General features: G+C 41.9%; 1 protein-coding gene across 5 annotated transcripts in view; it reads right to left on the bottom strand.

Annotated features, from left to right (window-relative positions):
- Positions 1 to 74: 74 nt before the first annotated feature.
- fbn2b (fibrillin 2b) overlaps positions 75 to 13,874 on the bottom strand; it is a 66,697-nt gene continuing 52,897 nt past the window's right edge. For all 5 annotated transcript variants that reach the window (XM_046048641.1, XM_046048642.1, XM_046048643.1 and 2 more), the window contains 30 exons: positions 13,687 to 13,809; positions 13,111 to 13,272; positions 12,862 to 12,930; positions 12,556 to 12,681; positions 12,302 to 12,427; positions 11,982 to 12,131; positions 11,811 to 11,882; positions 11,588 to 11,713; positions 10,814 to 10,939; positions 9,878 to 10,003; positions 9,596 to 9,712; positions 9,095 to 9,223; positions 8,844 to 8,963; positions 8,532 to 8,657; positions 8,170 to 8,322; positions 7,960 to 8,025; positions 7,742 to 7,867; positions 7,210 to 7,329; positions 6,977 to 7,099; positions 6,715 to 6,846; positions 6,460 to 6,585; positions 6,147 to 6,353; positions 5,738 to 5,863; positions 5,417 to 5,539; positions 5,011 to 5,127; positions 4,793 to 4,921; positions 4,443 to 4,562; positions 3,561 to 3,792; positions 3,221 to 3,374; positions 75 to 3,034 (listed from right to left, as the gene is read on the bottom strand). In XM_046048641.1, the coding sequence (XP_045904597.1) occupies positions 2,657 to 3,034; positions 3,221 to 3,374; positions 3,561 to 3,792; positions 4,443 to 4,562; positions 4,793 to 4,921; positions 5,011 to 5,127; positions 5,417 to 5,539; positions 5,738 to 5,863; positions 6,147 to 6,353; positions 6,460 to 6,585; positions 6,715 to 6,846; positions 6,977 to 7,099; positions 7,210 to 7,329; positions 7,742 to 7,867; positions 7,960 to 8,025; positions 8,170 to 8,322; positions 8,532 to 8,657; positions 8,844 to 8,963; positions 9,095 to 9,223; positions 9,596 to 9,712; positions 9,878 to 10,003; positions 10,814 to 10,939; positions 11,588 to 11,713; positions 11,811 to 11,882; positions 11,982 to 12,131; positions 12,302 to 12,427; positions 12,556 to 12,681; positions 12,862 to 12,930; positions 13,111 to 13,272; positions 13,687 to 13,809 (4,130 nt within the window). In that variant the 3' untranslated portion in view covers positions 75 to 2,656. The remainder of the gene's footprint in view (positions 3,035 to 3,220; positions 3,375 to 3,560; positions 3,793 to 4,442; positions 4,563 to 4,792; positions 4,922 to 5,010; positions 5,128 to 5,416; positions 5,540 to 5,737; positions 5,864 to 6,146; positions 6,354 to 6,459; positions 6,586 to 6,714; positions 6,847 to 6,976; positions 7,100 to 7,209; positions 7,330 to 7,741; positions 7,868 to 7,959; positions 8,026 to 8,169; positions 8,323 to 8,531; positions 8,658 to 8,843; positions 8,964 to 9,094; positions 9,224 to 9,595; positions 9,713 to 9,877; positions 10,004 to 10,813; positions 10,940 to 11,587; positions 11,714 to 11,810; positions 11,883 to 11,981; positions 12,132 to 12,301; positions 12,428 to 12,555; positions 12,682 to 12,861; positions 12,931 to 13,110; positions 13,273 to 13,686; positions 13,810 to 13,874) is intronic.

Raw genomic sequence — 13,874 nt, forward strand, 5'->3', positions numbered from 1 at the left:
TGTTACCTTTTGTTGCTTTTGTTAGCCACGGACGTTTGCACACAAGCATAAAAGAAAAACTCAGGACACAAGACTTTAAAAATATAACCCACAATACTTTATTGCCAATAATGTCACTGGACAAAAGTTTACAATATTATTTGAATCACTCTAATTTTACAGACTTCCATTTGGTGTCAGGAATCTTTGGTTTTTGTTTTTAAACAAAAATGATGATCATTCAGGATATTAAAAGATGTTCTTTGATGGCTGATTGATTTATTGATCGTCAGCTAGTAGATGTGGTGTGACTGGATGATTGTCATTTTAGCTTTCAACTGAAACTTCAGCAGCAACTGAAACAGTCTCCTTATTCTCTAAAGTATAAAGTATAAAGCACATATTTCAATGCAAGCAGATGGCGACAGTATTGTTTCAAGTTTGACATTGAAGCTGAGATACAGTAAGCACACGGAAGACACTGCCTTTTTTTTTAAAACATAGTGGCAAATAAAAGGAAAATTACAAACTGACAATAAAGATACAAAGTATACAAAGTTTCCCAGGTTAGAAAATAGTTATATATTATAAACATTGCCTAGGCTGTGGGACAGTGCAGCAACCTTGACTGTTAAGAGAAAAAGATGATCTTTTAGCACCATAGATTCATGCTGGAGATGGTCAAGTTTGCACTGATCCCTATGGCATGGTACAGACAGTGTAAGCTTGTATGAGATAATAGATGATGGGAATGTTAATTATCTTTATTTCTTATGTGTGTTAATTTATTTTTGCAATTGGCTGGTGACAGTGGTTCCAAACAATACAGTCAACAAATACAATGCTGCATTTGCTTTTTGCTTCTGTTTTTTCCTCAACAAAGCATAGTCAACAGCACTAAAGGCCTTCAATCTTGGGTTCACTGTGAGTATTTGATTTGGCAGCCCTGACATTAAAAAAAAACATCTACATTTCACTTAAAAATATACAATTTAATTTTCAAGAAGCAAGTTTGATAATATTGTTTTTTCAGCACTGACACAATACAAAAGACAGACATACACAACAACAAAAAATCGTAGCAAAAAAAAGGTCACTTTTGCAATCTAGATTCAAGACTGCACTTGTTTGTACAGCGTAAGAGATGGTATTATCTAGCACCCTTTTTCTCTTTGAGAGAAAAAAAAATCATTAAAAATGAAAGATGACCCGACAGATATTTGTTTTTTTGTGAGGTTTTGTGTTCACCTGTGCGTGCCCTTACACTATAAAGCACTACCCTTAGTTACAGCTTAGGTAATGTTAACATGTCATGTACCTTTGAGACTGTTGCTGTATTCAGCTGTGTGTCTCCTTGTGTTGTAAACGAGGCTCAGACCTCAGACATCAAGCTCACAGTAAAGTCAAAGAAGTCAGATAACGTCCGCCTATTGTCAAGTTCAGCCCCCTCAACACCGACTGTCAGACGCAGCTCTATTCTGCTGAAGCATTTATGTTAAGGAGTTTGAAAAAATGCAGAACCACGAGACGCTACAAGCCTCTGACAGCTGACAAGGGAATCAGTGCACCTGAAGCCTTAATCCCTACAAGGATACATACAAAAGTGACTTGATCTATCTTCTTTTAAGTCTACGAGCTAGTAACTGGTGTGTTCCCTGCTCATGATGGATGCTGAGCAACACTAGCACCCTCTTTTGTTTTAAAGTCAGCATCACAGCATGGTGTCCATACTCGCTGAGAAGTACTGAGGTAACCAAACATGACAGCACACACACGCAAACACGCTAATTCCCGCTTGCCGCTGCCTGCAGGCAGGACAAAAGTCAGTCATATCAGACCAGAACACAGCTTGCTGTTTTCTTGTCTGAAAATTGGTTGGTGTCCAGCCATAAAACAGACATGTGGACTAAAGAACCTGAAATGCTGTGTAAATGTTGCAGTCCTTTGTGTTAACATTATTCAAACAGCACAAATACATTAAATGACACACTACAATACTGAGAGGGGCGGATGTGACAAACCTTGTTCCCCAGTGTTGTGTTTTTACCAAGATCACAGAGAGGTGAGAAAGCCCTTGGACCACCATGATGGCACCTAACCCCCTTATCTTCAGCCTTCCTATTACTTCTTTATAACACTAAAAAAAATGACATCACTTTAGATCCTACACTGTGATTTAAATACTCCCATACATTTTGCATAAAGACAGTTTTGGCCACTCTCAGCACTTAATTTCTAATAAAAAACTTTTGTGGTAATTTCTTGATTGCTTGTCAAAAGCGCTTCATGGACTTGTGAACCATCTGTCTGCCATTTTTGTCTTTTTTAGGGGGCTTTGGTCCAAGCACTAGGGTACCTCTCTGCCATCTCCTCCACTGGCTCTCTCAGTGGAGAATGAGTGCTGGGTCAGGTACAAGTGGAGGGGCGCAAGAGGAAGTGTAGCCAGGATTTTTCTTTTTTAAACACAAAACATGAACACATAATAACATAAACAGTAACAAAGTGGTGGTAGAGTTGGGCTGATTGACTCAGTCTTTCACAGCCCTTAATTACCCCCTGTTGGTGGGGATGGTCCTGCACGAGGGAGCTGGAGGGGAGAAGTTATTGATAAAAGGGCAGGTTAAAACTCAAAGGCTTTAGAATCAGTCCAGGACAGAATTGTGAGCGCACTCTGTGCTCAGTGCAGGAGGATGTGGAGCTTGATGCGCAGGGCGTCTCCTATTTCCCCTTGTAGGTAGTCACTGTCGTGCTGCTCCTCCAGCTGGTGTAGTCTTCGGGGCCCAAACAGCCGCAGGCTGGCGATCTCTAGTCGGTAGGATCCCGGTGGAGGCGGCCTCTTGCCAAACCGGAGCACACTCTTTCCATCACGGCGTTCAAGCAGACGGAAGTGTTCATTAGTGTTGCCATGGGTGATGACATAGCGTACATGATTCTCCAGGGGCTGCAGGGCAGGCAGAAGCTCTAGAAGAGGCTCCTTGTTGAGCAGCAAGGGCCGAGATAGATTCATGAAGATGGAGTCCTGGGTGTCCATGCTGGCCATACTCATGTTTGTGTCCTACAGTGAGGACAAGGACAGAGGGAGGGAGGGGAATCAGAAACTTCACACACTCAAATATAGACCTCAACAGACTAATTTCAGAGCATACTGATTCTGAATAATTTAAAAAAGTCACCGAGCCCTGACCCTCAAACTGGCAGGAACTAAAACAAGCATTGTGAAGCTGTTTGTCAACGCACGAACCTGGTTGAGCTCATTTTCATCAGCATTGCGTTTCTGTCGTCCCTTCTTTCCGCCACCATTGATCTTACACTCGTAGCAGGCCTCAGGAGACAGGCTGTCATCCTCCTCACCCTCAGCAAACTGGCTTGGCAAACCTGAGCCTGTTATACAGTGACTGGATGGAAACAAGAAGTGAGTTTAATATGTTAAGTAAGAATGAAAACTAGTTTCAAATTCATAGGTAACGCTCCCAGCCATTGAAAACTGCTCAAATGTTTTATGCAAAAAATATCTACAGACACCACTTTCCACTTGAGAAACACCAGTTGCTAAAACTAATCTTTAATTTGTGTTCCCTCACCCTTGTCCGGCTCTGTAGAAACCTCCAGGACAGCCACAAAGGTAGCCTCCATCTGTGTTGGAGCAGCCGTAGATACAGGGGTTGCTGCCGGTGCTACACTCATTCACATCTTGGCAGCCACCAGCGGCCTGCTCAAAGTCAAAGCCAGAGGGACACACACACTTGAAGCTGCCCAGCGTGTTGTAGCAGGAGGCGGAGCCACACACTGTCGCTGACTGACACTCGTTTTCATCTGCCGAGGTAAGAGACAGAAAATGAGAAGATGAGTGTGTTAGGAGATGATACAGTACACGCCTAGTAGCAACTTATTTTAATGGGGATAGATAATAACTCAGCATTACTGCCAATATCATCATATGATCATTATTATGACTTATGAGATTTTTTCATCAAAATTCAAGGAGTAAATTACTTCTAAAACAAGTTTCATATTCTTATGCACAGCACCTCAGAGGAGTTTCAGTTATCGTTATATTTTTAAGAATAATTTCAAATTGTTTTATACTAACATGATATGATCATCCTGATATCTATTTTTCATATCACTCAGTGACAAACTCAATAACAAAAATATCTTTCTGTAAAACAGTAAATCTAAATGGTTATTTTAGTGTCAAATAAAATCTGATGAAGAATGATTTTGACACTGATCCCACAATAGCATGGAATTTTCCTAAAAACTAGTAATTAAAGGAGAAATGTGATTGCAAAATTGTTTGAAGTAATACTACATTTCTGCTTACATGAATCAGCGATTTTTTACACAAAGATTAGCTTAACATATTGTTGCAGTCTTATAATATAATTCCCCAGGTTCTCTTTACAACTGTGTACTGGTGCCTTTGATGTTCATTACTGTCACAGACAGTCGGTGTCACTCACCCACGCACTGGTTCCACTGGTAGTGCTGCACGTAGCCCTGAGGACAGCCGCAGCGGTAACCTCCCAGCATGTTCTGACAGCCATGCTGACAGCGGTGGTTACTGCCACACTCATCCACATCTGAGGAAAATGAAAATAAAGGCTTTTTATTTCTCATTTTCAGTAGTGACACTAGTGCAGATCACTGCAACCAGTATTTTCTTCCCCATTTCAACAACCTTGATCACAAACACCCAAGCGGAACTCTTTCCATGCTTACATGATTTGGGAATTTAAAAAGGACCCTGTGTGAGAGACCTGGCCCTCTAAACTATATTTAACTAAATGCAAATGTTTCTGTGTCGGCTCACCCTCACACTCCACGCCTGTGGTGTCCAACGAGAAACCTTTAGAGCATTCACAGTTGAAGCTACCAGGCGTGTTGACGCAAGAGGCCCGGGAACCACACACACTGTTCTGAGCGGCACACTCATTGTTGTCTGCAAAGAGAGGAAACACATTATTGAGATGTTATTTAAGAAAAATGCCTATTTTTTGTTCTTCCTTGATACTCATGTGTTGTACTCACCGATACAGGCAGTCTGGTGTTGTGTGAAGCCCGGAGGACACTTGCAGGTGAAGCCTCCAATGGTGTTGACACAGAGGAACTGGCAGTTATGCTGCTTAGTCGAACATTCATCCAGATCTAAGAGAGAAATAAGAAAGCACTTAACGCTCATCAAAACCAAATTACAAAGAGCGATGACGCCTCAAAGCCATTAAGCTTGTGCATAAAAATTAGATGAGGGCAATATTTCATCTGTAACATATAATAGTGAAAATAATAATAATAAACAGAACCCAAACTGCTGGCGTGTTGAGGGTAACAATACCACTGATATGGTTAACGATCAAAAAGGTCATTAAATATAATCTAATGGTTTTTATGAAGCTGTAAAATAACCCACAAACAAACAAATCAAGAGTCCATCTACCTTTGCAAGTCTTTCCGTCTGGCTGTAGGTTGTATCCTCTGGGGCAGGAGCAGAGGTAGCTGCCCTCTGTGTTTTTACACAGGAAGTTACAGGGCTTCGGAGACAGAGCGCACTCATCCATGTCTGAAAAGTACAGACGGGGGAAAATAAGGAATATGGGGCAGCAGGGATGCTGTGGGAAATGTTTGCAGGCTGATACCAGCGTTCTCAATAACATGCTAAAATCGTGCAACAACAGTCAGCATCTATAAAACCAATACATATTTGCAACCAAACTGACAGATAACAAGAGAGAGCATTAGCAGGAGAGATCAGCCATACCAACACAGGACGTTGCGGTGAAGTCAGTTTTGTAACCCACATTACAGTGACAGCGGAAGGATCCGATGGTGTTGATGCACTGACCGTTCCGGCACAGATCTGGCATCACCTGGCACTCGTTGATGTCTGGAAGTACAGAGACATTTCAGAAAGGGATGTGGATTAGACATATACTCAAACACACAGAGAGCTCCCAGTCTTATTAAGCTTCTTTATGGACAGCACTTTTTATGTGTGAGAACTTGATGTACCTCATCTTGCTTGGTGTCTTTCCCAAAATTTGAATTCTATTTATTTAGTTTTTGTGTTTTACTTTTAAATATTTCAATTTAATTAAATTTAAAAAAGAGAAATAAATTGGTGGTTTTGTTAATGTGTTTGCTATCATACTTAATATTGTGCTACTCACCTCTACCGTCTGTGGTGTAGCCAGGTCCAAGTGGGCACATCTTCTTGTACTGTACGGTGCCGGGCAGTGGGCAGAGCTCACACTGTGACCCCCAGCCTCGGCCCATGTTGCAGCAGCACTCAGACTTAGTCACACTGCTCCTGCTAGTGGATGACTGCTGGCACATCGTCTGCAAAACCTCTGTGTAACAGTAGCCCTTTCGGTTGTCTGAAGGAAAAGATGACGGGTAGACATGACGAGTGTTCGTGGTTAGAGATGGAAGAAAAACTAGAGGACTTTTGGTTCTTCAACTGAATTTAAAACAAGATCTTACCAATACATTCTGTTCCAGTGGAGCTCGGATCGAAACCGTCATTGCACTCGCAGCGGTAGCTTCCCACTGTGTTGACACAGCGGCCGTTCTTACAGATGCCAGGCTTGGCACGGCACTCGTTCAGGTCTGCCAGTGTATAGAGCAAAGGATGGGAGGGTGAAGAGAATGAAGAGCCAGATAATTCCAGTAACATCTACAGAAATTGGGTTAAGACTGAGGCGAATCTCTCACATATGCTGAAACATTTTCACTCACCCATGCAGCCATCTCCATCTGGCCTGCGCTGCATGCCAGGAGGACAGATACACATGAAGGTACCGATCAGGTTCTTGCAGGTCATACCCTTGGAGTCACAGTCGTCGAGACCCTCGGAACACTCGTCCTGGTCTGGTGAGGGACAATAAGAGATGGCCAACAGGTAAAACTATTAAATCCTGTTTCAGTGGTGTTATAGAAAAGTACTGATAAATCAGAGATGACAGAAAAAAGTGACAGTAAACCTGTTGTGTCCTCTCACCTCTACACATGCGTTGGTCATCTCGTAGCACATAGCCAGCAGGACACATACACTCATAGGAACCAAAGGTGTTAACACACCGGAAGGCACACAGCAGAGGATTCTGAGAGCACTCATTGATGTCTGGAGTTAAGAATAGAGACAAGTTAGTTTAATTTACTTTATTTTAAATGATGCAGAAAATAAGAGTACCTGTGAAAATGCATAGTAGTGTCACTGTGTAAATGACTGACCTTCACAGGTCATCATGGGTCCAGGTTCGAAGCCCTCCTGGCATGAACACTCGAAACCTCCCACCACATTGGTGCAGGTTCCATTTCCACATGGGTTTCCTATGGAGCACTCGTCAGTGTCTGAAGGAGACAGAGAGTGGCGATAGATGGAGGAGACAATTAAAACCAATGAAACATTTATACCACTCCTGAGATTTTAAAAGCGCTCATTAGCAGCTTAAATGTTAGTCCAGAAATAGATCAGGCTGTAATGCAGGGAAAAGCTGAACTCTGATGAAATAACATCCAACCTGGTTGACTAGTTATATATTCTGAGACATGGCTATAAAGATCCCACAGGTCAAAGTTCCTAAAATAAATCCTGCTGCCATTGATTTTTCTTGGTCTGCTCAACTGTTTCATGATAAATCCTCAGTTTTTCTCTGTGATTACAGGGCTAGTATGAGTGATAGATTACATCCTCTTTGAAATAAAGCATTAATTATAAGATAATCTTGCAGATTGTTATCTTTAATTTCAGAAGCCATCTCACCAACACAGTTGACACCAGTGTAATCCAAGTTGTATCCAAAGGGGCATTCACAGCGGAAAGAACCATCTGTGTTGATGCATATACCATTCTGGCATATGCCTGGGTTATCCAGACATTCATTCATATCTAGAGAAAGCAAGAGAAAATTAGTAGTTTTTTAATATATACAAGACCAAGGCCTCTAAATTTAAGGGTTATACCTACGTCTTAACACTCACCTTCACGAGCATCACCTGGTCCATGCAGAACTCCGTGGCCATAGGGACACAGAGTGTCAAAAGCAGCTGGAGACACACCAAAAAAAAAGGTAAGCTTCATTATCTTACAGATATTTTTGTGCATGTGTATGTCTTAATTAACGTAAATGTGTGTGTGTGTGTGTGTGTGTGTGTTGTGTGTGTGTGTGTGTGTGTGTGCGTGTCACACACCCTCGCTCTCTCGTGGGCACAGCTCACAGGGAAGTCCCCAGCCCTCGCCTGGCATCTTGCTGCAGCAGCACTTAGCCTTGGTGGTGTTGGAATATTTGGGGACGGAGCATTTTCCTGCCTCAAATTTGGTGAAACAGAAGCTCTCTCTGGTATCTGCCATAAGAAAAAATAAAGATCCACTAAATCTTCTTTTTTACTGCAGATGGTAAGTAACCGCACTGTCATTCACGGGACACACACATAAAAAACCCTCCTCCAACACCTTAGTATGGGAGATAAAATATTTTAGATTGCTACCCTATTCATTCAAGATCATCAACACTGTCGGAGGTGGCCTACTGTTAACTAACAGCCTCTCTCACCGTAGCAGCGCCGTTTGTTGTCAGACAGCACAAAGCCCGGCTGGCATGTGCATTGGAAGCTGCCAGGGGTGTTGGTGCAGCTGCCAAACTGGCAGATGTTGGGCTCCACTTCACACTCGTTGATATCTGAGAATTGAGTGTAAAAGAAGGCAGGCAGGAGGAATAAAGGTGAGAAGACAGTTGGTATATTTGTGAGTGTGTGTCAGAGCAGATGGCTTGGTTGCTGGTTCGAGTGCGTGTGAAACATTGTACTTGTCTTTACTTAAGTGTTTCCTGTATGTGTGTCTGTGGGGGTGTGTGTTTGTGCCTTACCTATACACTGGTCATTTTTCACCTCATAGCCAATAGGGCAGATACATCTGAAAGATCCATCCAGATTCTGACAAGTTCCCGGAGAGCAGGTGCCAGGCAGACTCACACACTCATTGATATCTGTGAAAAAATGGGACAATGTATAAATCAGAAAATGAATGTTTATATCTGTGTATGTTAGACAAACTGTACTGTATGAAGGTCTGTAAATACGCTCTTACTTTTTCTTGTATATTTCATCACTGACTTACCGACACAGTTCTTCCCATCCGGAGTATTCTCATAACCCTCATGGCAGAGACACTGGAAGGAACCAAGTCCATTGATGCACTGTCCATTCCTACACACTTGGCCCTGGAGGGCACTGCACTCATCTATGTCTGTAAGGTAAACATGGAAAGGATTAGGACTCTTTTGAATTAAGTCATGTATTTCCTGGCTTCAAGAGTTTCTGAAAAAGCTGGCTTGTGTTTAATTGTCTTTGTTACACCGCCAAAGTTCAAAGATTGAAAATACTAGTCTGATATATTTCCTCATAAAGCCAAAGAAAGCACAGTCAACTTTTATGTCTTGATTTTATTTCATATCTTGCCAAATGTAATGCTACAGAAAAGGGCAGCCTGCTTTTATTGGAATTCAAAGGTGTAATCTTTAATAAAATAACATCTAAACCTGTGTCAAGACTTTGACCTTTAACAGAAAACACTAACTGCTGGAGACCTTTGCAGAACAGAGCAGTAAATGAGCCTTACCCATGCAGTCATTGTTGTGTGTGAGCTCGAAGCCGGGGAAGCAGAGGCAGTTGTAGGATCCCACTGTGTTTTTACAAGTACCATTACCACACGGCTGTCTGTCACATTCATCGATGTCTAAAATGCACGCAGAAAGAACAAGATTTAGAGTGCGTGAGACAGGAAAATAATTCACCTACAATAAGTGTGCATTATGTGGCTACTTACTATTGACTTGCTCTGCAGGATTACGTGCAACACAGTGTTGTGTGTATTAGTACAGTTTTAGATTGTGCTTCTCACCCATGCACATGGTCTGGTCAGCAGTAGCCTTGAAGCCGTTGTGGCAGAGACAGCGATAGCTTCCCTGCGTGTCAATACACTCTCCGTGGCTGCACACATTAGGAATCTCCTGGCACTCATTACGGTCTGAAAAAGAAAAAGGAATGAAAAATATTTATATGTTAAGGGCTGCAGCTAACAATTGTACATTACAACAACAATCTGTTGATTATTTTTAGATGAACTCTTAGAACTCTTAGCCTTCAAAATGTCATTAAATCTTATAAATGCCCATCATGATTTCCCAGAGCCCAAATTAAATCTTCAAATGGCTTGTTTTGCCCACACATTTTCGAAACTGGGACCATCAAATTTTCTTTTATTAATGAATTAAACAATAATTTGATTATCAAAACTACTATTACTATTACTACTACTACTATTGATACATTTTCTGTCGAAAGACTAACTTATTTACAATTTATTTACTTATTTATTTATTGCCCATTATTTGCAGGAATCCCCCCTTATATACAGTACATACCATGAGTCATGCTTCGATCTAATGCAGAACACTTTGTGTGTGTTGTATGCTATTTATAATGTTCTGTTTTATTTAATTTGTTCTTACATGTCCAAGTCCCACGTTAGACTGAACTTGTGTCTTTGCTTTTGTTTTGTGTGGTATTTGGACATATGTGTTATGTGTAGATTTTTAATGATAAAACCGAAACCAAACCAGGCCTAAACTACTGTTTAAACTAGTGTTTAGGTCTGGTAGGCCTAAACATACCTCAGCAGATTTTCCACAGTCCCGTAAATGCACATTACAATATATTTCCCCCAACAACAATGGATGTCCATGTTTTACATTTTCCTCATTCACCACAACAATCAGTCTTTCTGTCCACTTCCCTGGAATTTTAAGATGAGAATCCCTGCTAAGGCTGGACTCACCCACACAGGCCCCGCTAGGGGACAGTTTGAAGCCTGGCGAGCACTCGCAGCGGTAGCTGCCTGGAATGTTGATACAGTTGGCGTTACGTTGGCACAGGTTGTCCCCACTGTTGCACTCATCAATATCTACACAGGAGGAGGAAAGAGAGAAACAGTAGACATCAATCGCTAGCTCCATAACAGCTCCATTTTGGCTCTGGTACAGACGGTCGCTGCCAGGTTCTGGATGATTGAAGGTCTAGGCAGGTGCAACCATTCAGAGCCATTATACTTGTCTTTACAAGGGCATAACTTAAGTGGGGAAAGGCAGCATTAACTCCACTGACTGAACTGCTTATAAAAGTGCCTCTTGGCCAGTGAGTGAGTGTATTTATGTGTTTGTGTGTGTGCGTGTGTGTGTGTGACTGTATGGGTGTGCAGAAATGGAGGTAAGTGTAGTTAAGTATATACTCTATAATGTATTAAGAACGCATAAGCAAGCAATGATTCAGCAGCAGGGTCAAAATAGGAGACAGTGTGGGGAGGTGAAAGCCAGTGAGTGAGTGTATTTATGTGTGTGTGTGTGTGTGTGTGTGTGTGTGTGTGTGTGTGTGTGCTTATTTGTGTGTGTAGAGAGAGAGAGAAAGACAGGAAACAAAAACACCACCAAGTGCACATTGTCTTATAACAGGTGAATGTGGTTTTCAAATCACGGGTCGTTGCCGTTATCTTCCCTCGTTGCAAAAGACACATTAAGAAGAATGAAGAAAACGTTATGTGAGGCCTGAGTTGTACCTTCACAGATGAGCAGTATGTTGTTGTAGCTGAAGCCCATTGGACATTCACAGCGGAAGCTCCCGATCTGGTTGATACACACCCCATTGGCACAGATGCCAGGGATCTCCCTGCACTCATCAATATCTCCACAAAACAACAACGCATAATGTTATAATGTAAACTGCACCTTGTACCAGTTTTTTACTATTCTGCACCATTGTTGACCTTGTAATGACCTTACCAATTGGCTTGCCGGTGTGGATGTCAATGATGAAGCCAGGAGCCTGGTTACCACACAGTAACTGGTACTCAGCTGAAGCAGACAGGAAAGGAGCCATTTAGTTACAGTAATAAAATCTACTCATACAGTGATGTTGTAATAGTATGCTTCAGTGTATTTATTGACACTCACTGGTAGCAGGAGTTGGACAGGCCTCACACGGCTTGTTCCAGGCTTTCCCCACATTGTAGGCACAGCAACACATCTTCTTGGTCATGTTGAAGGACAGCTCGTTCTCACATGTATCATTGAAGTTACGATAACACACACTCTTCCTCATGTCTGCATTACAAAGAGGAAGAAAGTTGATCCTTTAAATCCCAAAGCTGACAGCTAGCACTTATAATTTTCCATTTCAAACCATGATTTACTTTTTTTTAAAGTTTATTTTTAGACAATATGTTGAGAGTAAATATTTTCTTGTCAGTCCGAGAGAGGTCTCTCCCACTCACCCATACAATTGTTTCCTCCATTGACCTGCATGTATTCAGGGGGACACACACAGGTGTAGTTGCCGAGAGTGTTGTAGCAGGTACCAGGTCCACAGATCCCAATGTGAGTTGTGCACTCGTCGATATCTGCATGTAAAGATATAATGACAAAAAAATATGACGTGAAAGCAGATTGTTATGTTGTTGCCACATTTTTTTCTGTCAATACAGTTTTATTACATAAACTAATTCACTGTAATTTCTCTTTCTCTTACCCTCACAGATGCGAGTCTCCTCATTGAGATAGTAGCCTGCTGGACACTCACACTGGAAACTACCAAAGGTGTTAATGCAGTTTCCACCCTGGCAGAGACCTGGCAGCTCCTGGCACTCATCAATATCTAGAGAATAATTCAAATAGTTACATCCATAGATTTCACTAATGTGTTGATTTTATGTTAAATTGCATTAAAGAATTCTGGCGTAGTTTAATGTTTTGCTGCTACACCTGTCGCGGCTGGTGCAGTTGCTGTTGTTATTTATGTACGGCACTGAAAAACAGAGAAAGCTGGATGCATTACCTTCCAGGATGACAGTGATGGGGTTGGGTCTGAATCCCTCTCCTCCTGGACAAAGAGTCTTATATTCCGCTACAGACACAGACATACAGCAAGTTAGTGTGAGTTTTCATTTCCTAATCGGAAAAAACAGTCAGTAATAAATAACTTTTGCTATGACATACATTTACCAACAAGTCTTTATGTTTTATCTATGACACGTGGATGCGCATTTTTCCAGTAAATATTCAAAGTAATTGATTGGTTGCATACTGGAGTTGGCGGCGGGGCAGAGTTCACAGGGGTTTCCCCAGGCTCCTCCCAGAGAGCAGCAACATGAAGCTCGAGTCACGCCCACTCCAATCTCCGCACTGCAGGAGATTCCTCCATCACCACGTGCAAGGATGTCAAGGAAGCAGTTGCCAACACGGGTATCTAAGAAAGACACATATTCACTCATAAAAACGTGGAATCTTCACTTTCACGCAACAGTGTGAGTGTGTGAATGAAATAAAGTGTGGTTAGGCTAATATGCAATTCAATCTTTTTAAGTGATCTGTCATCGCTGCTGAGGGATGCTGCATCTTGTCACTATGTTCTCATATTTTAAAAAATACATTCGCTTCATAAGGCCTTAACTGCCACACCACTGACCTGATTTTAAACACATGTGAGAAGGAAGATTGTTACACTTAATTTCTAATTATCTTTGTGCATTTTGTGTATTTATTAATATTCTTTTGTTTGTTTTTTCCTGCTTGCCTAATGGAAAACAACATGTTTTCATTAAAACCTGGTTTGCCTTATTTCAGCCTTGTCATAGATATATAGACCTGGCAGCACACTCACCCACACAGCCCACTCCAGTGGGGTTGAGCTCAAAGTCAGTGGGGCAGTTACACAGGTAGCTCCCTGGAGTGTTCACACATAGCCCATTGATGCAGTTCACAGGGTCCGCACACTCGTTGATGTCTGCAGTACACAGTGGCACACACAAGCTCAGCAGCACACATCAGAACACCTTTTTGACATGTAGG

This window comes from Micropterus dolomieu, linkage group LG05, assembly GCF_021292245.1.
Source record: "Micropterus dolomieu isolate WLL.071019.BEF.003 ecotype Adirondacks linkage group LG05, ASM2129224v1, whole genome shotgun sequence".
NCBI classification, from domain to species: domain Eukaryota; kingdom Metazoa; phylum Chordata; class Actinopteri; order Centrarchiformes; family Centrarchidae; genus Micropterus; species Micropterus dolomieu.